The 20,504-nt window shown below is 37.6% G+C and overlaps 3 protein-coding genes across 3 annotated transcripts; 2 read left to right on the top strand and 1 right to left on the bottom strand.

The window, feature by feature from the left end:
* Positions 1 to 1,935: 1,935 nt before the first annotated feature.
* LOC137966349 (uncharacterized) lies at positions 1,936 to 2,541 on the bottom strand. The gene has a single exon (XM_068812936.1). The coding sequence runs from the start codon at positions 2,539 to 2,541 to the stop codon at positions 1,936 to 1,938; it is 606 nt and encodes a 201-aa protein (XP_068669037.1).
* Positions 2,542 to 5,098: 2,557 nt separating this feature from the next.
* LOC137965567 (glucose-6-phosphate 1-dehydrogenase 1, chloroplastic-like) lies at positions 5,099 to 11,863 on the top strand. Its single transcript, XM_068811834.1, has 10 exons — positions 5,099 to 5,580; positions 6,186 to 6,376; positions 6,456 to 6,550; positions 6,849 to 6,963; positions 8,457 to 8,662; positions 8,744 to 8,893; positions 9,148 to 9,268; positions 9,345 to 9,574; positions 10,583 to 10,783; positions 11,444 to 11,863. Exons 1-10 carry the CDS (start codon positions 5,367 to 5,369, stop codon positions 11,694 to 11,696), a joined length of 1,776 nt encoding a protein of 591 aa, XP_068667935.1. The 5' UTR covers positions 5,099 to 5,366; the 3' UTR covers positions 11,697 to 11,863.
* Positions 11,864 to 12,579: 716 nt separating this feature from the next.
* LOC137966351 (TPD1 protein homolog 1-like) lies at positions 12,580 to 14,480 on the top strand. Its single transcript, XM_068812937.1, has 4 exons — positions 12,580 to 12,656; positions 13,579 to 13,676; positions 13,833 to 13,943; positions 14,149 to 14,480. The coding sequence occupies exons 1-4, from the start codon at positions 12,580 to 12,582 to the stop codon at positions 14,478 to 14,480; spliced, it is 618 nt and encodes a 205-aa protein (XP_068669038.1).
* The last annotated feature ends 6,024 nt before the right edge of the window (positions 14,481 to 20,504 follow it).

Raw genomic sequence — 20,504 nt, forward strand, 5'->3', positions numbered from 1 at the left:
CCAGTTCGTCTACAAGCCCTTTTGAACAGGAAGCTAGAGTCCTCTTCACAATAAATGGTCGGTCGATGGTCGGAGGATCGGCTTGTCTCCTTTGGAAGGAAACTTGCCCCCTTTGACTGGCTGAATCCTACCAAAATTCCCAACAAAATGTAATTCACCATTAACTCCCACCATTTTTCTAGCTGAGTCAGAACGAGTCAAACTGAGTATTCAGAAGAAATCCAAACTAATTTTGTTCACTAGATATATGTAACAAACCATGGGAAGTGTCATTTCTAACTCTTAAGTAGATAAAGTGAAGGTGGGTGAGTTGGGCTTAGCCACTATAGGAAAATGGGTAGGTGATTCAGGGGAAGATAAGGGTTGTTTGGTTTATAGGGTGGCAAGGGCAGCTGAGTTAAGTGGTATATGGGGTTGGCAACGTTGCCAAAGTAGTTGGTGCTTTGACATGACCATGGCCACATATTTATGTGCCTAATAAAGTATATGCCAGGTTCCATTGAGCATAAAAAGCCCTTGTTCTTATACTATGATTTAATATTGCATTTGAAGGGAAATAAATCTTCTAATACTACATGGTATTTACTTGGTACATTTTCTCATAATTATTTTAAAAACAAAGACGAAAAATTTACCCTAAATCATTGAACGAGCCCAGGGTTTTCAAAATCAATACGATGTAATTCCTTCATACTATTTACAAAACTTGAAGAATTTTAACATAGAACTATAATTATGATTTTCGAAGAATATTTTATATTCATATCGTTCAATTGTACTTCAGTATACTATCTTTGACGAATGGGTTGGAAATACAAAGGATTTTTAGTGTAAGGTCTTGAGGTCAAGTCTCATAGGGGATATTACATATGTCTTGCGTATGAAAATCAAAATCGAAAAGAAAAAAAAAAGTTTAGGCCAGAGTATAAAATTAATTTGAAATGAAATGGATTAGGCACATGTTACCATGTGGTCACATATGAATGTAGGCACCATGAAAGGACAAAGATTTTAGTTCATTTTTGTTGTTTCAATGTTCTTAAAGCAACATGAACTTTTGATTAAGTAAATTATAGTGTCATATTGATGATATTTTATGATAAGGTTCTTGTAGAGGCAAGGTGGTGGCATTTTTGGTAAATTCAGACACACCCATCATGTCAATGGTCTGTAATGCCAACCTCCCCCTAGTTTGAATGGTAGTATTGGCTTGCGGAAAGAGAGTTCCCGAAGTCAAGCTGGAAGTGTCATGGTTGGTTCCAATTGGGAAAAGGGGCTTTCTCTTATCTTTTCTGATCTTTTGTGAAGACTTGGAAGTCTTCAGTTCTTCGTAGTCTAATTTGTTTATTCTTCTTCTTTGACTCTCCAAGTACCGCAATGGAAGGTTCTCTTCTCTGTAATTTCTTATAGTATCAGCTCAGAGAGGAGAGTGGTAATGGTTTTCAGTTTTCTTGATCTTCACTGCAGAAATGAGAGTTGCGATGGCAGCCAAATGGACTGAAATGGGCGAACCATTATAGATTAGATTTGTTAAATTTTTAAACTAATACAAGGTCTGTTCTGGTTTTGATCTTTTGTGGAAAGGAACGCTTTAAGACTTGGAAGTCTTCAGTTCTTCGTAGTCTAATTTGTTTATTCTTCTTCTTTGACTCTCCAAGTACTGCAATGGAAGGTTCTCTTCTCTGTAATTTCTTATAGTATCAGCTCAGAGAGGAGGAAACAATTGGAGTGGTAATGGTTTCCAGTTCTCTTGATCTTCAATGCAGAAATGAGAATTGCGATGGCAGCCAAATGGATTGAAATGGGCGAACCATTATAGATTAGATTTGTTAGATTTTTAAACTAATACAAGGTCTGTTCTGGTTTTGACATACCTCCAGCAGTGGAAAAACAAAAAAAAAACAAATTTTTTTTTTTTTTCCATGGAAACAAAGACTACATCATGATAACAAGTTGTCTTTCTTCGATCCTCATGCCTTCCTTCATTCTTCTTATAAAATCTTCAAATCTTGCATCGGATTCTTCAAAATTCAGAATCTCCTCTTTCTCTTCTTCTTCTTCATCTTCGTCTTTGTCTTCTTGTTTGTATTCTATGATTATTTGTAATTCTTTCCCCATTTCCAAATTCTCACCTTCTTCCTCCGCAGAAAAGATCACCACTGGCCAAGCTGTTTCTTCGGTAGTCTCCTTCTGGGGAGCCAAAACTTTGGGTTCCTGAAAACGGGTTTCCGATTGGACATGGGGAACTTCGTCGTGGAGGGAGTTGTTCGAGGAAATGACAAAACCGGGGAAACCGGAGACGATGAAAAGGATGCCATTACAGAGGAGGAAAATCACCGTCTTGTTCATGTAAGCCTGTAAGAAACCAGAGACAAAGGAAGAGAGAAAGATGTCGATGGAAGTAAGGGAGCTGGGCAGCCATGACAGGTCGGAAAACAGCAACGAGACGATGGAGAGAGAGATGAGGGCAAGGACTTGAAGGGTTCTTCTCAATTTCTTGAGCTTGATCAGGGACTGGAGCTCGTGCTTGCTGTTCTCCATCTTTGAAGGAAGAGGAAGGTCGCCCGGGCGAAGGCGGAGGACACTCTTATATATATAACATCTCGGTTTGCTTTAGTTGTAGTGAAATTATGAAATTACCCTTGGTTTCTGTTGGTGGTGATGGAATAGACCAAGATAGATCTAGTGGCATATAAACGTTTCCATGCATTAAACTCCCTAGGGATTAGATTAGACTTGATTGACTTAGGTTTGGAGTTATATAAACTAACTAGAGTTGAAGTGATGAGGATTACTTGAGACTTTTTGGGTTTTGATTCGACTAGTTGATTCAATTGTATTTGGTAAAATGGGTTCTTCTCGTTCATTCTAAGCAAATCCCTATAGTAATAAGGTCTTTGTCTACTTTTCAAATAGGCAAATGTCAATTGCTAAACCATTCAATCTACTATATGAACCATCCTCCCCTTAACTTTTGAATCCCCCCTTCAATAGCCACACGATCGAGGGACCAACCCCAGGCTTTCCTCCTCCTGAGTCCAAACTTTATCTAAGTCAAGTAATACTAAAACTTGGAGTAGGGCTGAAACTCAACTGACCAGGTTGGGTTGGTCAGATCAACCAGTGAACTCATTGGGTTAAGCACACAACTCAAAGAGGGGAAGAACCCTTCTTCTTTTTCTTCGTAGGGAAGATTCTTCTGTGATGAACTCTTGTTGCTCTAAAGATCTTTCCATTGAAACTCCTATCACTTTGCAACATTGAGCTTTTGTACATCTACTTTCTTATGGATAAATTGATCCTTGGAAGACATTGACTAGATATAACTGTCATAATGGTTCCGTCCACTCTTGTAGGTGGTAGTTTTCCGTATCTAATAGATCAGTCTTTTGGGTGTATTGGCTAGCCGCTGTTATTATATCAGAGTTAGGCATGCCACGTCCCGTGTTCGAATCCCGTGAGAGGCGGCGGTCAAGAATGGGCGGGGTGGGTGTCAGAGTGGTTCCGTCCACTCTTATAGGCGGCTAACCGCTGTCAAATCTTGATGGCCTTGTTGTTGATTTCTCTCTTGCTTTAACAGTGATTGTATAGAAATAGATAACAGAATAATTTCCCGATATATTACTTTCATTGATACAACTATTTATAAGTACAGAATGATAAGAGGATTTACATGATTGTAGAGTTACAAGTGTACATAACTGTAGAGTTACAAGTTGAAATGATCTCAACTTCTCTTATCATCTTCTTTATCTCTATCTATAGAATGAACCCAAGTCACTATTGGAGCTACCAAGATTGATCCGATCCCACTTCTCATTGATGTATCACTATTGATGTTTTCTTATTTATAGTTATTAAGATGACAACAATTTTGGTTCAACTAGGTTGGACTTAGTTACCCTAGGTTAGTGACCAGGTTGAGTATTATAATAGTTTAAATTATTATATTTAGAATTGTGACATCTATGAGGGAAGTATTTGAAAATTACCTAATTGAAAACATAAATTGATATTAAAGGTAAATTAACATTTTAAGTCAAATTGGACAATTTAAACTAGGATATACAAGTTTTGTAGCCAAACTCGACCCGAGTCAAGTGGGAGGACTCAACTATTCGATTTACACATGATATATCGATATATGGTACATTAGTATATAGAATAAGTTGTTCTATATGGTATTATCTTCTTATTTATAGAATAATGGAACCAATGACAAGGCAAATAAATAGAATAATAACAAAAATAACTTAAACTTTCGTCCTAATAGATAACAAAACCCTAATATACGTAAAAATCTACAAATAATATCATCTCAATATATAACAAAATTCTTAAAATATTATTAAAAAATAACTAAAAAAACTTGAACCATAGTTTTATCTCAAACATATATTCACTAAAATAAAAAAAACTAGTAATCGATTAATCACGTACGAATAACCCTTGTCTATTTTCTTTCGGTTAATCGAGTTAAGTTTACGATAATTTTATTTATTTATTCTATTTCATAAACATTAAATACAAAGTCGAGATGTAAATTAATATCCCTATAAAAGAGGTAAAGGAATTGTGTCTTAACAATGGTTTGATAATCAAAAGAGGTGGAGAGAGGAAGAAAGGTATAAAGAGAAGAGCTTTCACTTTACTTTCGTCATGCTCAGGAGATTTTTTGAGACCACTTGTATGAATAGCTTGGATTCAGTGTCATGGTGGGATAGACCCAGGAAACCTCTTGTCTCAACTAAGTATGAAGCCATAGTAATTTCGTATAATGCCATGCTGACCACCAGTTGTTCTACAAAGAAAGATTAATTGGTATTTTGGTCTCTGGAGCAGAGACAGAATAAAAAAATCTAATTGGTATTCTGGTTTCTCGAGCGGCATTTTCATGAGACAGAATCAGAAATCTCAACGCCTGATGATGGGTGATATTTTATAAAATATTTGATAAGTTTCTATTTTCTTTTTATAAAAAGATAGCTGAATTACAGTGGATGCCAAGATTTTCAAGATTGTGTTTATCTTTAAAAAAAGCTTCACATGAAATCAAGAGAAGAAAAAATCTGAGCTTACAAGTTATAACTAAATTAACCGTCCCTCAATCTCCTCCAATCCCGAGTTATTGGAGTCTCTTCGCTTTCTTTCTCGATCAGTGGTCTCTTGGCCCACTTCAAAAGCCACTGCAAATTCCACCAATCTCTTTGTTTATTGAGCAGATTTGTCTGCTCACTCTTCAAAATCTCTCTCCTCTTCTCCCTCTTCTGTTGTGATTCTAAGTTCTTAAGAATTTCTTTCTGCTGCACAGATATCTCTGTGTAACAGGAATCCGACATTGTAACTCTGTAGCGAACTGGATTCCGATGGCTAAATCTTGTTTCAGCTGCTCTTCTCACGGCTTCTTTCCATCTTTCGTTCATGATAAATATCAAATGACATGGAGATTGCCTGTTCCCGTGAGGAGCACCATCTCTGTTACCTGGTCACCTCGCGTAAACTGGAGTGCCCGATCGAGGAGACAGTTTGGTGTAAAATCTTCAAATGGTTCCCCACTGGACACCACTTCCGTGGGAGATGGTAGGTTTCCTTTCTCGGCATTTTTGTACAAATGTCTACTTGTTCTTTTTACTGTTTAAGGTTAACATGGTTCATTTGCTTCACTTTTCTCAAATGGGTATTTCTTCTTCAATTCACGTATCTGGATTCTGGAATGGGCATTTGGAATATTTTATTCATTCACAAGGTTATTTCCTCGAATGGGTACTTTTTGCTTTAGACAATTATGTATGACTCACCATTTTGTGATCATTTTTCTGTCCATGAATATAGCCCTGCTCTCAGTTGATGGAGTGTAACCTTTGCTCCACTGTTTTTCCTCCCAAATTGATCTTGTTGCCCATCGTTATTCCCTCCTTGAATGTCTCTGGAGGGGTTTCATATGTTTTAGTAGCTGAATGTTCCAGCTCATTTCTCTCTGGGAGTTTTTCCTTGTTTTCTTCAATTGATTCTACGTTTTATTTAACAGCACTGGGATCCAGAAGTAGGGTTGCCGGGAAGGCCAACATTACGTTCTCTCGAATTTGTCATGGCTGGGCGGAGTTCCTCTCTTTTTTATCCAATTTTCTCTTGATGTTGCATCTTAACTGATTCTTCTTGGCGTGTGGAATGGTTTTTCTCTGTAGGTGAATCCCACAATTTTCCACTGCAGAAATCTTTTGCAAATCTGTCAGAACATGGGAACCTTCTCTTCTCGGAGCCAGAAAAGAAGCAATCCACCATCAGTATTACTGTAGTTGGAGCTTCCGGTGACCTTGCAAAGAAAAAGATCTTTCCTGCACTTTTTGCTCTTTTTTATGAGGACTGGTTGCCTCAGGTTGGATTCCTCACTCTCTATTGTGTTCTCCAATCCTGCAGTTCAATCTCTTAATGTAATTTATGGTGTTATTGTGCAGCATTTTACAATTTTTGGCTACGCAAGGAGCAAATTGACTGATGTGGAACTGCGGAATATGATCTGCCAAACCTTGACTTGCCGAATTGACAAGAGGTATTTTTTATGATATCATTTGTGTCACTACACTTTTGTACATTTATCCAGATGGCATTTGGTATATACTTGTGTCACAAAAACAATGGTACATGATTCTGTTTCTCTTGGTCTTTGAATTTGATGGCTGGAGTGCATAGAGCATTTGGCTTTAAGACAGTGGTATATATCAGAATTTATCCTCGAAGTTCTGGAATGAACTTTTGTGGAACTATAGTGCCGTATTGTCAGTATTTTGTTGCATATGGCTATGCAGTTTGAGATGATGATCATATTATTAGCTTTTCTCCACTTACAGGGAAAACTGCGGTGACAAGATGGAGCAGTTCCTGCAGAGATGTTTCTACCATTCTGGTCTGTATAACTCTGAGGACAACTTTTCAGAATTAGACCAAAAGCTGAAGGAAAAAGAGGTAATGAACTGAAATTAATTCTCTTACTTCAAATGTTTACTTCAAATTAATTCTGGTTTATGCTTTCATGCAGTTTGTTTCGGTCAAGATAAATCTTAAATTTTTTTGTGTTTGCCTACCTGACTGCATTGGATTCAATCTATACCCGTTCTTTTTCTTTAAAAATGGTGTGCATCAATTCTCACTCAGATTAAAGCATTTATTATATCATATTATGCTTGACAGATTGTGGAGGTTGAAGATGTTAAATAGATTTAACATTCTCTGGGCAATATTCTTATTAGCTGAATCTCTAATAAGAAAGGTGCATAAACTACTTTAGTCTCCATTTGGAGACACCCCTCATAATCCCTTTTTTTGTCTGTTTCTTCATGTGGTTGGGATCATGAGCTTAATTCTAAAAATGCAAGACATGAGAGGTGCCAAAAATGGTTTGTGTCAGTTTTCAAATGCACAGTCATTTGAATGTTATTAGGACTTCACAATAGTATCAGTCGGCACTTGGCCGGATTTACTTAGTGATGTTCATGCCATAAAACTTGTTTATTATTTGATGCTGCCTATTGCTTGCTTCCCAATTTTCTCCTTGAGTGTTGACTCCAATTACACTTGGATTAAAACGGAAGTTCTGTTAGCACTTTCTTTCCCATCCTCAAAGAAGGTGATATGTTAGTACTGCTGATGTTTTGATGCTGTTTCTGAAGATCACATACCATAAGGAGCATCAATATGTTTTTGATTTCATGTGATTTGAGGCATTAAGTCAATAGTTGATCCTCTAACTAAAGAAAAGTCCATAGCAGGAAGCTTTCCTCTTTTCCTTCATCTTTAGTTTTTCTAATAATTTATTCTTTATTATTCAGAATGATGACCTTGTAACTTTTCTCCTTTCATTTGTTTTTATTGTTTTCTATTTATACATTTGATTCAAAGTTAAAAAAAGAATAATAAATTGGTAAAAATGGACTAAATCAAACTATGATATCAATAGGGGTATAAGGTGAGTGACTCTTGGCACACTTCCCACTGAAGACTGATGTTTTGGCGTAATATACTTCTTGCCCTAGTCTTTTTCAATCTGAGAACAGGTATGAAGGAAACCTTATAAATAAATTTTTGGATGTCTGTTTTTTTTATTTTTGGCCTTCACCATGTCTCATCCATTGTGAAGTTACACTGCCAATGATAAGTGTTGAGTTGTTGTATCATTGCATTTTGTTTTTATTTGAGACAATTAGACATCTGGATCGAGCTTCATTTATCTGATAATTTGAAGATGGGCCATTTACTTTGTGCTGTATATGTGCATTGATGAGTTCATGCTTCCACTTGCAAGGATAAGCAAAGACAACATTATTTCTGACTTTGTTCTCAAAAACAAAATATTCTTTCTGACATACTATGATTGGATGATTTTGACATCTTAACCATTGACCTGTATCTGTTTCACCACCTTGCCGACTATCATTTTAATTTCTTGGAACTCTTTTCAGGTTGGGAGAGTGCCAAATAGGTTATTTTACTTGTCAATTCCACCAAATATATTTGTAGATGCAGTAAGATGTGCTAGTCGCTGTGCTTCTTCTCCTGTTGGCTGGACTAGGGTCATTGTTGAAAAGCCATTTGGTCGAGACTCAGAGTCATCAGGAGAGCTGACAAGATGCCTGAAGCAGTACCTAACAGAGGACCAAATTTTTCGGTAAACCAAATCCCTATTTGTTGTTTTGCTTTCTATTTCAATATTCCTCATTCTCTGAATGTTGTTGGTCATCTTTTGTAGGATTGACCATTACTTAGGCAAGGAGCTAGTTGAGAATCTTTCTGTGCTTCGCTTCTCCAACCTAGTTTTTGAACCCCTTTGGTCCAGACAGTATATCAGGAATGTACAACTAATATTCTCTGAAGATTTTGGAACAGAAGGTCGTGGCGGGTTAGTTAAAAGATATTCTTTTCCATAGTTATATCCTTTCTAGGTGGTTTGGGTGCAATACTAAGTGCTTGTGTCTGGATCCCTGTTTCCATCAGTTAATATAATGAACACTCTTTCCTATTCCATTGATGTGTAAGCAGCAGAATGACTATCTGAATGATCAACCTGGGGGCTGTTCTTACTAGTATAAGAAATCTGATGAAATTCTTTGTGGTAGTGAGTGGAGTCTTTATTTGTTTCCTTCTCATGCACAGATACTTCGATAGCTATGGAATCATCCGTGATATAATGCAAAACCATCTTCTTCAAATATTAGCTCTATTTGCAATGGAGACCCCTGTTACTTTAGATGGAGAGGACATTAGAAATGAAAAGGTTAGTTCCTATATCATTCTTATCATTGACAGCCAAATCAGATTTCTAATGTGTGGTGTGCTCTTATCTATGCTAGGTCAAGGTCTTGAGGGCAATGCGGCCACTCCAGCTAGATGACGTAATAACTGGACAATATAAAGGCCACACAAAAGGTGACAAGGTTTGTCCTGCATATACAGATGATCCAACTGTATCAAAGGACAGTCTCACTGCAACTTTTGCAGCAGCTGCTCTTTTCATTGACAATGCAAGATGGGATGGGGTACCTTTCTTGATGAAAGCGGGCAAAGCCCTCCATACTAGACGGTAGGTACCTTTTAGAGTTTATTTTTAATGAATATTAGAGTGGATACTCATCGAGGCATCATAACTTTTTAGCAAACTATGTTTAGATCAGCTAGTTGAATCCCTCCTTCTCTCTTCTGTACCCGAGCAGTAGCTGCTATCTAAGTCCATCTTATTAGTGCTGGTGCTAATATATTGAAGATAATGTTCCCTTCCTTTATAGGGCAGAAAAAGAAAACTCACATGAAAAAGAATGATTTTGTTATGGTAATTTTCAATTGAATCCTTAAGCTAGGCTTAATTTCATGCCATAAGTTTGTCTTTGTTCCAGCTATGCCCTAACATGACTGTCAGTTTTAAGAGAGATAGCCATATTTCAATCTTTGAATTATTTACCAAATTGTTTTTAAAAAGTGGGACCCGAAATTCCCTATTAACCTAGAGAGCTCCATAGGGTGAATAACTGTATGAGTATGATCAGAGCAAAGGGTGTTCTGTTACATATTCAGATTATCACAGACATATTTTTGTTACTGTTTCATTTAGAATGGTTTCGGCGTAGTTTGTCATTCTCTCTGTACCACAATTACCAGAAGATAAATGTATAAATGGGTAAACTAAAAGTTCAAAAAAATATATAGTTAAATCCTCAAATAGTCATTGAGAACTTATGACAATCTTTATATAAGCATATTACAAATACTTTTTAATATTAGATATCTTACAAAATCAGTTATGCATTTCAACTAAAAAAAAAGCAACTTACCAGAGTATTGCCATTCAAAAAATAAAAAAAGCATCTTCACAATAAATCGTTCTGCACCCACTTGAGGTTGGTATTTAAAGACACCATTGAAATGACACCTTTCTGTTGAGAACCTAAAACCTGAGTTAACTGCATGGCTCATTTGACATTCATAGAAGGAAAAGAGTAATTGGAGAATATTGTCATATTTATAGAGTTTTGTTTTTGGATAATCTGATGCCTCTATATGAGCTAATATAATAATACCTGTGTTGGGAATTCAGTGCAGAAATTCGTGTCCAGTTCCGGCATGTTCCTGGTAACTTGTACAAGAGGAATTTTGGGTGCGATTTGGACAAAGCAACTAATGAGCTTGTAATTAGAGTACAGCCTGATGAAGCCATATATCTTAAGATCAACAATAAGATCCCAGGGCTTGGCATGAGACTCGACAGGAGCAATTTGAATTTACTCTATTCAGCCAGGTAACAAACTTCTCAGTATCTGTATGTTTTTGAAAATGAATTGCTTGCTCAAGTACGTGGCCCTGGAAGATCCTTTACACCCCCCTACCCCCAAGCAATATGTGAGCTAGACAGTTACTTTTCTATGTCAATTTCTGGTTTCTTCTAAAGTATGCCATCAGTTGTCAGTGTCAGCACAGAGACTTACTGCAATTTTGTGTTGACATTAAAAAAGTTATAGAGACTTGTTTCTGTATCAGTGTTCCCAAGAGCAATAAATAGTTGAACATTGATCTTGATCTCATACTACTAAACAAAATGAAGTTACTCACGAGGTGGCCACCTCGAAGGAACCATTATCCTTAATCCAATTTAGGGCACAACATTTCATGTTTGAAAAAATCATCTTATTATGGTCCATCTTCCTATTTTTTGGGGGTATGTTATGCGTAGAAATTCCATGAATGTGAGGGTCATCAGGTTCAGGTACAAATTTGTCACCACATATCCTTGTGGACCATCTTTTGAGTAACTTTGGTATTCCAAAATGTCTATTTATGCAATGTCAATGGTGTTTGGACTAGAGAAGGGAGTACATAAGCTTTTATCTGTTTCTCATAAACCACCTTGAGTTTCTCAAAGTTCATTGGGCACAGTATAAGTATTCATTTTATTGTGAAGGTATCCAAGAGAAATACCTGACGCTTATGAGCGGTTGCTTCTCGATGCCATAGCTGGAGAACGCCGTCTATTTATCAGAAGTGATGAGCTTGATGCTGCATGGTCCATCTTCTCACCTGTGCTGAAGGAGTTAGAAGAGAAGAAGATTGCACCGGAGCTTTATCCCTACGGTAGCAGAGGACCAGTGGGTGCCCATTACCTTGCTGCAAAGCATAACGTCCGGTGGGGAGATCTAGGCGATGAGAGCTCATAGGTGGTTGGATCATTTTTAAGGATCTCCTACAGTGATCATACTCATAAATTTGTAATACTATAACATAGAAACTTATAACTCGATTATTTCAAAGTCTTCATTGTATGATTCTTCTTCTTTGTATGTGCATCCATTAAAGCCTGCTGTGTGAGCTTTCTTTCACTTCATTGCAACCAACTTAGTTCAGTACAAATGATAAAATATGTATGTTATAGTATTTTCTTTCTAGATGGCCTCAGTAACTGATTAGGAAGTCTAAGATATCCTGGTCTAGGAATCTCTTCTTGGAGAGGAATTTGTTTCTGTATCTTTGCTCTGCAGGTGACAGGCTCACAGGCAGCAGCCAGAAGATAGGGATCCATTTGGTTAGTTTTTATTTTATTTTCTCTGGTAGGGCTTCTCGTGCAGTGTGGTCTAGCATTAAAATCTAGGGCATCTTTAACAGAATCTGTATAGGTTAGTTAAAAGAGTTAAAGACTGTCTCCAAGAACCCAGTTGATTCTCAAAATTATCCTTTCTATTCTGTAAATATAAACTCTCTTCTTGATGGCTTACATTTTGTTTCTCCTTCTTAGAAAATTATTCTCAGTCCTACTTCTTAGATAAAGGGTTGGGATTCTGTGCTCATATTCATTTAGGTAAAGGCCCCAAGTCTAGGTCACAGTCAGTTAACTCAGCAGGCCTAGAAGAACCAGCAGAGCCAGAGCATCAAACCCAGTCCAATAAATGAATGAGAGAACCGATGAACCGACCAAGGAGCCGGTCCAGGTTCACTCCTTTCCATCCAAAGGAAGGGGGACAGGCCAACACGTGTGGCAAGGCACTGCCGCCTCGGGCGGCGTTGCTTTGGACTTGAATGCCCGGAGGGGGGACAGGTTAGTAAATGGCGCCGCTGAAAAGCCGGGTAAAACTCTTAATTCTGGCGGCTTTTTTGTGGCTGCAACCCACCCACGCTAATGGGTAATCACGATTCCAGAAAATTCTTAAGGAGGATTAAACCTGATGGCATTTAAGTAGGGGGGAAAAGTGGAATCTCGGGTTTGGAATTCCGAGGAGCGGTGGAAATTGGGGATTTGGATATAAATGCGATGGGGACGTTTAAGAATGTTTGGGCCGCAGCCGTCCCGTGTCGGTCCACTCTTCTTGCCTCGGCCCGCGCTTTCCGACTTGACGCTGATACTCTCCCCAGGCGCGTTAATGCAAACCGAATATGCTTTCTTTTGTCCTCCTTGATTCCTTCTTATTTACTAAAACTGCCATTCTCTTCCTATCATCGAAATATTTTTTTTAAAATAATTATAACAATTTTTTAAATATTAATTAATTACGTAAATAAAGATATTATACTCTTTATTTGCATTAATTATATTGATTACTATAGGTATACAAGTTAATCAAAACCGTGATGACGGATGCCCTACCAAGGATGGCAATGTCGTAATATGTTTCAAAATGTTGGGTTTTTGGGGGTTGGTCCAACGTTAAACTCCGCGTATAAATAGCGGTTAGTTTTCAAACTTCAAACCGTCACCGTCTTTGCACTCAGGTAGTCTCGCCGGCGTCAGTGACAGACGGAGACTTCCGACGCCATTCTCGTCAGTTTCTTTTCTGTCTTCTCTTCTCTCTTCTCTTCCTTAACTTTCCCTCTCGAGTACGGATGTTCCAATCTGTTCTTGTACCTTCAGTCGAATCTTCTTGCACATTGAAAAACTGAGAACGATATTTAAAGCCTTACCATGATCCCCCCCCTTTTCCCCCCTTCTGCTCTCGTTTGTCTGCGCGCCTTTTCTCTCTATCGTTCACACTGCATAAGGCCTTTTCAAACTTTTTGGAAAACTATTTCGTGTCTGAATCTGAACTCGTTTTCTTTTTATATCTGTAGGTTAGGTTTGTCGAGAGGGTTTTGGTACTTCTGCGGCTCTGCCATGGATGGGTTTCGCAAGCTTGGGATTGTGTCGGTGGCATTCGCTTTTATATACGGTGGGTAGACTAGTGCACTCATTTTTGTTTTACTTTATTTTTTCAATAGATTACGAGAAAGGAGAAAACGAAAGCTGCAGCTTGAGCTCAATCCTTCGTCTTCTTTGTTTGCTTTGTTACGTATCTGATACCACCTGGTTTTGGTTACCTTTGCAGTACTTTCTTGCCATACAGAGATGGTTCATGCAAGAAGACTTGATGCCGAGAGCTCCAGCACTCTTCCAGAGAAAAACAATTTTACGTCTGTGCGCAAGCTTCTTCAAGCTGGTAAGCTCACCTGGTACTGTATGTTATACGTCAATTTCCGATCTGCTTGCGACAAAATATTCATCGTAAGGAATCGGAATTGTTCATTTTGAGAAGAAACCGTGGCGTCTGCAACATGGATCAAAGCCGAATCCCATGAAAATCACCTTAAAATTCTGGAATTTGTTCAGTGCTGATCATTTCTGCTGGTTTTCGTTTCAAGTAGACGGCGGAGACAGTAACCGGATCGGCGTGACGTGCTCCAAGGACGACATCTCCGTCTACCAGGGGGACACAGGCCCCCTTCCGAACGGCATCCCCACATACACCGTTCAAATCCTCAACGCCTGCGTTGGGTGCACCATGTCCGACATCCATTTCAGCTGTGGCTGGTTCAGCTCCGTCCGGCTCATCAATCCGAGGGTTTTCCGGCGACTGGGCTACAACGACTGCCTCGTGAACGACGGCGCACCCCTCGGTCCCGGCGGGAGTCTCTCCTTTGAGTACGCCAACAGCTTCCAGTACCCGCTTTCAGTCACCTATATGAGGTGCCGCTGATCAGCGAAGGAAAACTCATGGATACCCAGTCTCAGAATCAGTGTCTGTAAGAAAAAATAAACGTTAATAACGGTCGAAGGGAATGACAGGTAGAGGAGATAGAATCATATAGAGAAAAGGAAAGAGAGGGAGAGAGTCAGCAGTCGTGTCTTGAGGTCAGTGTGTGTGTTCTGCAGTGCAATAATGGAGTCTGGTTAGGGGTTGCCGTTGTCTGTAAAAATGTCTGCGTAAAGAGAAATAATAACTAGTTTGATCAGTTGAGTAGAGATGACAAGAGGATTCAGGCACCATTCTCTCTCTGCAAATCTGGGGCCGAGGATTTGTTTTTTTCTCTCTGGTCTGGCACTAAAATGCATGGATCCTCTCTGCGGAAAAGAGATATTTCCTACTCCAAAGCTTAACTACACTGTAAAACTCATATTGCAGGAGGCTATTCTGGACTTGCCGAGGTGGTTACAAACTGATTACATCAAGGTGTCAACCCCATTAATATTATAAGTTATATTAATATCACATTAACATCATATAATATATACCTCTAATAAGTATTAAATATAATATCAATAAAAATTTAAATTAAGTAACTACTATTTAATTAGTATACACTAAGCTATTTTGTGGTATTAATATTTACAATACATATTGAGATAAATTAACAAATAATTTTAAAATAAAAATAATAATTAATTAATTAATTATATAATAATAAAATAATTAAAATTAACCTTATAAGATAGTTGCACTGATTTTTTTGTTAAAAACTAAGATAGATTTAAACTTGTGAGAAATTAATAAATAATTAAAAAATTGATCATGCGTCTAGAGTTGTTCAATTCATCCATTTTACACTAGCTTGGCAGTTCTTCAATTGATTGATCATGCTTTATAAAGGTTGAACAATCATTTTTTATAACTCATGCCAGTAGCATTTTGGTTAATTGATCATGCCTACAAAGGTTAATCGATCAAAATTTATAAAATAACATGTAATCATTCTGGTTGATTGATCATACCTATATAGGTTATCTTATCACGCCTGTATATTAAGGTTTGTTGCCTATGTAATGATTGATCAAGCCATATATAGGTTGATCAATCATGTCATTTTTCAGTGCATAGAATTAAGTGCAAGGCATGATTAAGGCCAATTCTATTTGAATGAAAAGTTTCAAAATATTTTTGGGTTTGGAATTTTGTATGTCTTATGTTCCAAAAACAAATTTATACCTAAGGATCTTGTGTTATCACTTTCCTTTTTGTAGGATCTTGATTGAGAGGATCTTGTGAAGAGTCTTTCTTTGTGAACAACATATAAGAATTCTCTTGCATAGGATTTTGAGTTAGCTTGATTTGCATGAAATTCTGTAGACATGCATGGAGCTCAGGTGGACGTTAAGTTGGCTCTTGCATGAGATGGAGGGGCTTCTTTTGCATGTTGTTTTGTGGATGTCCATGGCTAGGCTGTGTTCCGTACATTTCTCCTTGAGTGGAAATGGTCTTCATTTCATGTATAATAGTAGGTGTCTTCATAGATCCAAGTGAATTTACTAGGGAGATCCTCTCTTCTCCCTACACAATGTCATTTTTGAATATCTCTTTGCTCTCTTCTATGCGGCAAAGAACTGTGCAGGACACCTGGTCCAACCATCTGTTGATGAAGAGGAACCCTCCTATGAAAAGTGGTTAAAAGAAGATACTTTGGTTATATGTTGGTTGGTAAATAGTATGGAAGAGTCAATTTCTAACAATTTTGTTCACTTGGATACAAAAAGATGTTTGGGATACTTGTTCTAAATTGTATTCCACTTCTGGTAATCTTCAAAAGATTTATGTTTTGTTTCAAGAGATATATGACTTAGCATGATAATAATCTCTATGAGTACTTTGTTAGATTCAGGAGTCTTCTATAATAATGGAAAATTGCTCAACCATACTCAACAAATATTTTTACTCAAGAGACACAAAGAGAAGCTCTTGTCTCAGACACCTATCTTGCCAACTTGAAGTAGAGTACTTTGTGAACACTTATGTTTCCAAATCCCAAGTTTTTAGCTCCTTGGCTCAAACTTCTTTTGATGATTTTTGTATTGCCATGCTCAAGATTCCAACCAAAAGACCCACATCCTAGCTTGACCAATCAATATTTTTTTGCCATATTCTCCCAAGTGAGGGAGAGTGGCAACTATTGTAGAGGTAGAGGAAGAGGAGGCATAATTTGGTGGCCGAGTCAGAGGAAGAAGTAGTGGGGACTCTACTTTTAGATTATCAAATTTAGGTGACAATAGAAAGTGTATTTTTTGTGGCCTCAACAACCATGTGGTAAAAAGTGTTGGAATCTACATAAAAAAAAACTGATTTTGTCGAGGCTAATCAAGCCTCAACTACGACAACTTAAACCAATAAAGAAGTGCTTTCAGATCCCTCTAAAGAGAAGATGGTTTTCACAAAAGAGGACTATGATCTTTTGCAAAAAACTTAAAACCCTGATGACATCCTCACAAAGTGCTCTTACAACTATTGTTGCTACTACTGGTGCATTTTCTTTTCTCATGATCCGATTCTTTACGTTGGATCATTGATTCTGGACTATTTGAAGACCTTACTGGTAAAATTAGAAACTTATCTTCTTTGTCTGCCTATGCTATGAACCGATTTGTATCTATTGCATATAGGTCCCAAACTAAAGTATAGGGTACTACTACTTCAACTATATCCTCCTTTTTACCTCTTTCTAATGTTCTATTTATCCCACAATTTCCATTGAATCTCATTTTTGTTAAACAATTGACCAAGAAATTAAACTGTTTTAATAGAGAAGAGAAGGGTTGCTGCCTTCCTTTGTCTCCCTCCTATCCTCTAGCAAAAAATTAAAAGAGGGAAGGGGAGGCTCCTTTCCTCCATCCTCAATGGAGGAGGGCTGCCCTCCTTTGTCTCTCTCCAATCCTCTAGCCAAAACTAAAAGAGGGAAGGGGGAGGCTCCCTTCTTCCATCCTTAGAGGAGGAGGGCTGCCCTCATCTCAACTGAGGAAGAAAGGTCCTTTGTACCCTGTTCCCTCACTCTCTTTCTATTTTAGGTAGTGTCCATTGTTCTCTATCACAGCTGCAGTTGAGGGCCTTGCCTCTTTCTAGTCCTTCTACCCAATGCTAATAGGAATGGTCAAAAGAGACTAATTCTCTCATTTTCATATAAAATAAATTAAAATTTAAACTAGAATTATAATATCAACATATTTTCATCATTTTATATTAAAATTTTGAGTGACTGGAACAATTTTTTTAAACGATTTTTTTTCGAGGAGTGAAAATATTTTTAGCATTTTTCAAAAAAAAGTGAGGGTAAGTAACCCTTAATTTGAAGGGGATAATAGCCTGCTTAATACCAAGTCAGATACTACTCATTTTGAGGTGGAAATAGTAATCAGAAGAGAAAATTGAATAGCTTAGGTTTTTAGACTTAGAAGGGGAAATAAAGGGAATTGGCCTCATGCATATCTCTGGACCAATGTGAAGACTACAATGTAGCCTAGGAAGGCCATTGTCAGACAATACAAAGTTATTGGCCATGCCAGTGAGGCTAAAGATCTTTCTGTCTAGCATCCTCTCTACAATTCATTTTTTTACTTAATTTCATTAATTCCAAGAGAAACCCATGTCTCTTTTGCTTCAACAGATGCTGAGAAACTGGCCCCTACGACGAAAGGCGCCAGAATTTCACACTTGAACGGCTGGCCAAGGGAAAAAGCATTCGGATATCAGTCTCTTTCAGTGCTCCAAGGGCATGAATCTTAATTCTTGCCGTAAGTTTCAAGAACTCCTCCATTTTGTTGTGCTCCAAGGGAATGAATCCTAATTCTTGCCGTAAGTTTCAAGAACTCCATTTTGTTGTGTTTCGTTTAGCTGTGGTTTGCCGTATTTCTTGAAATCTGTTTGTCATCAGCATTCAGAGACCTGCACTGTGGCCTTTTCAGGTCCATCAGTGCTTTGTCCCTTTCTGCCTACTATTCTCTCCAGAATCAGCCACCCTCTTTTCAGTCGTTAGTGTTTTTCCTCCCTGTAGTTATCTTCTACTGACAGGAATACCTTTCTGAAACCAATTTGAATGAACTTCATATCCCCATTATCCAATGTAAGGAAATCAACCTTTAAACAAGAGTCACATTTGTGTTAGTGAATCATTAATGATTCCTGCCTTGCATCAAATGGTTTATAATGTTGTCTACGATTGAATGCCCATAAACAAGATAATGGAAGTGTCAAAACCAACAAATCGAGTTTCTGAACCCGGATCTGCTGAAGGCCTGTTTACCTATGTTCTTCATTCTTTGAACAAGAAAGAAAAACAAGAGAAGAGTGAAAGGGAAGGTCTCCGTGAGCAGATGAAGGCATGCAAACAAGACCTAGATGAGAATGCTTAAGATTTTTATTTTCCTCATCTGGGTCCCTCGAGAAACCCTTTGCCATTGCAGCTTCTTTCCAGTTTTCAATCTTTCTATCCAGTTCTGGTATTTCTGCAACTGTTTTTTTTTTTTTTTTTTTCGTTGCTTTATATAGGATGACTGTAAACTTCACCAATGATCAGTATTCGCGCACTTGGAGGACTGGAAAATCATCTCCACAGAACCCAGAATTAGAACATCAAGAAATTATGTTATAATCATCAGAATCTGCTTTTTCCAAATTGAATGCATGAAGACAAGCGAACCCATCAACTTTCTTTTGCTTCACCTCTTGAGCTGTTTATTCTCATGAAAGTTTCGAATGAGGTGACAGGGATAATGCTTATCAATCCACCTGGCTTGCAAGGGATAGTCAGTTTTTTTGTGGGGTCCTTTGGATTCCAAATCCTTTCTGCTGGATCACCCTTTCAGGCTTTTTTGCTGAGGCTTTCCATTCTAGGATGATTGTGAGAAGGAATCCACAGTAGGGTCTGTGGAAAGGTAAATCAGTGGTGGAAATGACTTCGAATCTTTCAAGGCTCAAGGCTGCTGTGTTACTGCTTTCACCACAGATAATGCTTACCATGAACGCTGGTCATGAACCTTCTTCACTTCCCCAAGAACGGGAATGATGAATTAAGTGTCAAATTTCTATTGACAGACCTTAAAATGTGTAATTTTTTTTCTTGTCTTTATAGCAACTTTCATGAAGATTGTGTTTGAGACATTAGAAAATTATTGAAAAAGATGGCTAGCGAAAAATATTTCATTTGACCAAATTTTTTAGTTTTTGTGACAGTTATGGGGGAAGGATTTTTTTTTTTTAAATTTATTCTTGTTGGTTCATTTTATCTTTTAATTTTTTTAAAAAGAATAGAAAAATAAGTTTCGTATTGCTGCAATAGGAAAAAATGTAAAAAGATAAACCGATAGGTATTAAACGCATTCTTGATCACTCACTTCTTATTTCTACCTTGTTTTTTATTATCTATAATTTCTTTTTGTTTTTACTGTTAACACAAACATTAAAATTAATTTATTCGTCGTTTCCTACTACGATACAAAAAAAGAAAGCTAAAGAACTTGTAAAGTTGGGTCCAAGGCCTATCCCAAAATGACTAGTCAACTTCGGAAACCACTTTCCCAACTAATAAACTCAAGATCTTTATACTCACTAATCCATGTGGGACTATTCCTTAACACTCCCCCTCACGTGTAGACCATCTTTTGTGGTTCTACAAGTGGATAATTTAGGAGTAGGCAGTTTAGGTCTAGGCCCTCTTTTGTGGCTCTACAAGTAGATAGTTTAAGTGCAAACCCATATATGAGTACCGGCTCTGATACCAGGCCTATCCCAAAATGACTAATCATTTGGGGATAGACTTTGGACCCAACTTTATAGAATTAATTAGTGTTGGCCTGATCAGAGCGCATTTTTGGGTTTTTTTTTGTTTGTTAATCCATTTTTAAGTGGTACCCAAATTTTGATTTATAGTTATTCATATTTGAATGATATTTTTCAGTAGCTCCTACTCAAATTGGTGTCACACAAAATTATATACTGTGAAGAATTAATTTTTAAGGTAAA

Source organism: Aristolochia californica, unplaced genomic scaffold, assembly GCF_029961685.1.
Source record: "Aristolochia californica isolate CCGP_79_NKW_82.1479 unplaced genomic scaffold, dmAriCali1.0.hap1 SCAF_5, whole genome shotgun sequence".
Classification (NCBI taxonomy): domain Eukaryota; kingdom Viridiplantae; phylum Streptophyta; class Magnoliopsida; order Piperales; family Aristolochiaceae; genus Aristolochia; species Aristolochia californica.

Excerpts from the sequence above, each read along its gene's own strand:
- LOC137966349 (XM_068812936.1), bottom strand. The coding sequence starts at position 2,541 with ATGGAGAACAGCAAGCACGAGCTCCAGTCCCTGATCAAGCTCAAGAAA.
- LOC137965567 (XM_068811834.1), top strand. The coding sequence starts at position 5,367 with ATGGCTAAATCTTGTTTCAGCTGCTCTTCTCACGGCTTCTTTCCATCT. Across the intron at positions 5,581-6,185 it reads CACCACTTCCGTGGGAGATG|GTGAATCCCACAATTTTCCA; the intron begins GTAGGTTTCCTT and ends TTTTCTCTGTAG. Across the intron at positions 8,894-9,147 it reads GGAACAGAAGGTCGTGGCGG|ATACTTCGATAGCTATGGAA; the intron begins GTTAGTTAAAAG and ends TCTCATGCACAG.
- LOC137966351 (XM_068812937.1), top strand. The coding sequence starts at position 12,580 with ATGGCGCCGCTGAAAAGCCGGGTAAAACTCTTAATTCTGGCGGCTTTT. Across the intron at positions 13,677-13,832 it reads GGCATTCGCTTTTATATACG|TACTTTCTTGCCATACAGAG; the intron begins GTGGGTAGACTA and ends TTACCTTTGCAG. Across the intron at positions 13,944-14,148 it reads GCGCAAGCTTCTTCAAGCTG|ACGGCGGAGACAGTAACCGG; the intron begins GTAAGCTCACCT and ends CGTTTCAAGTAG.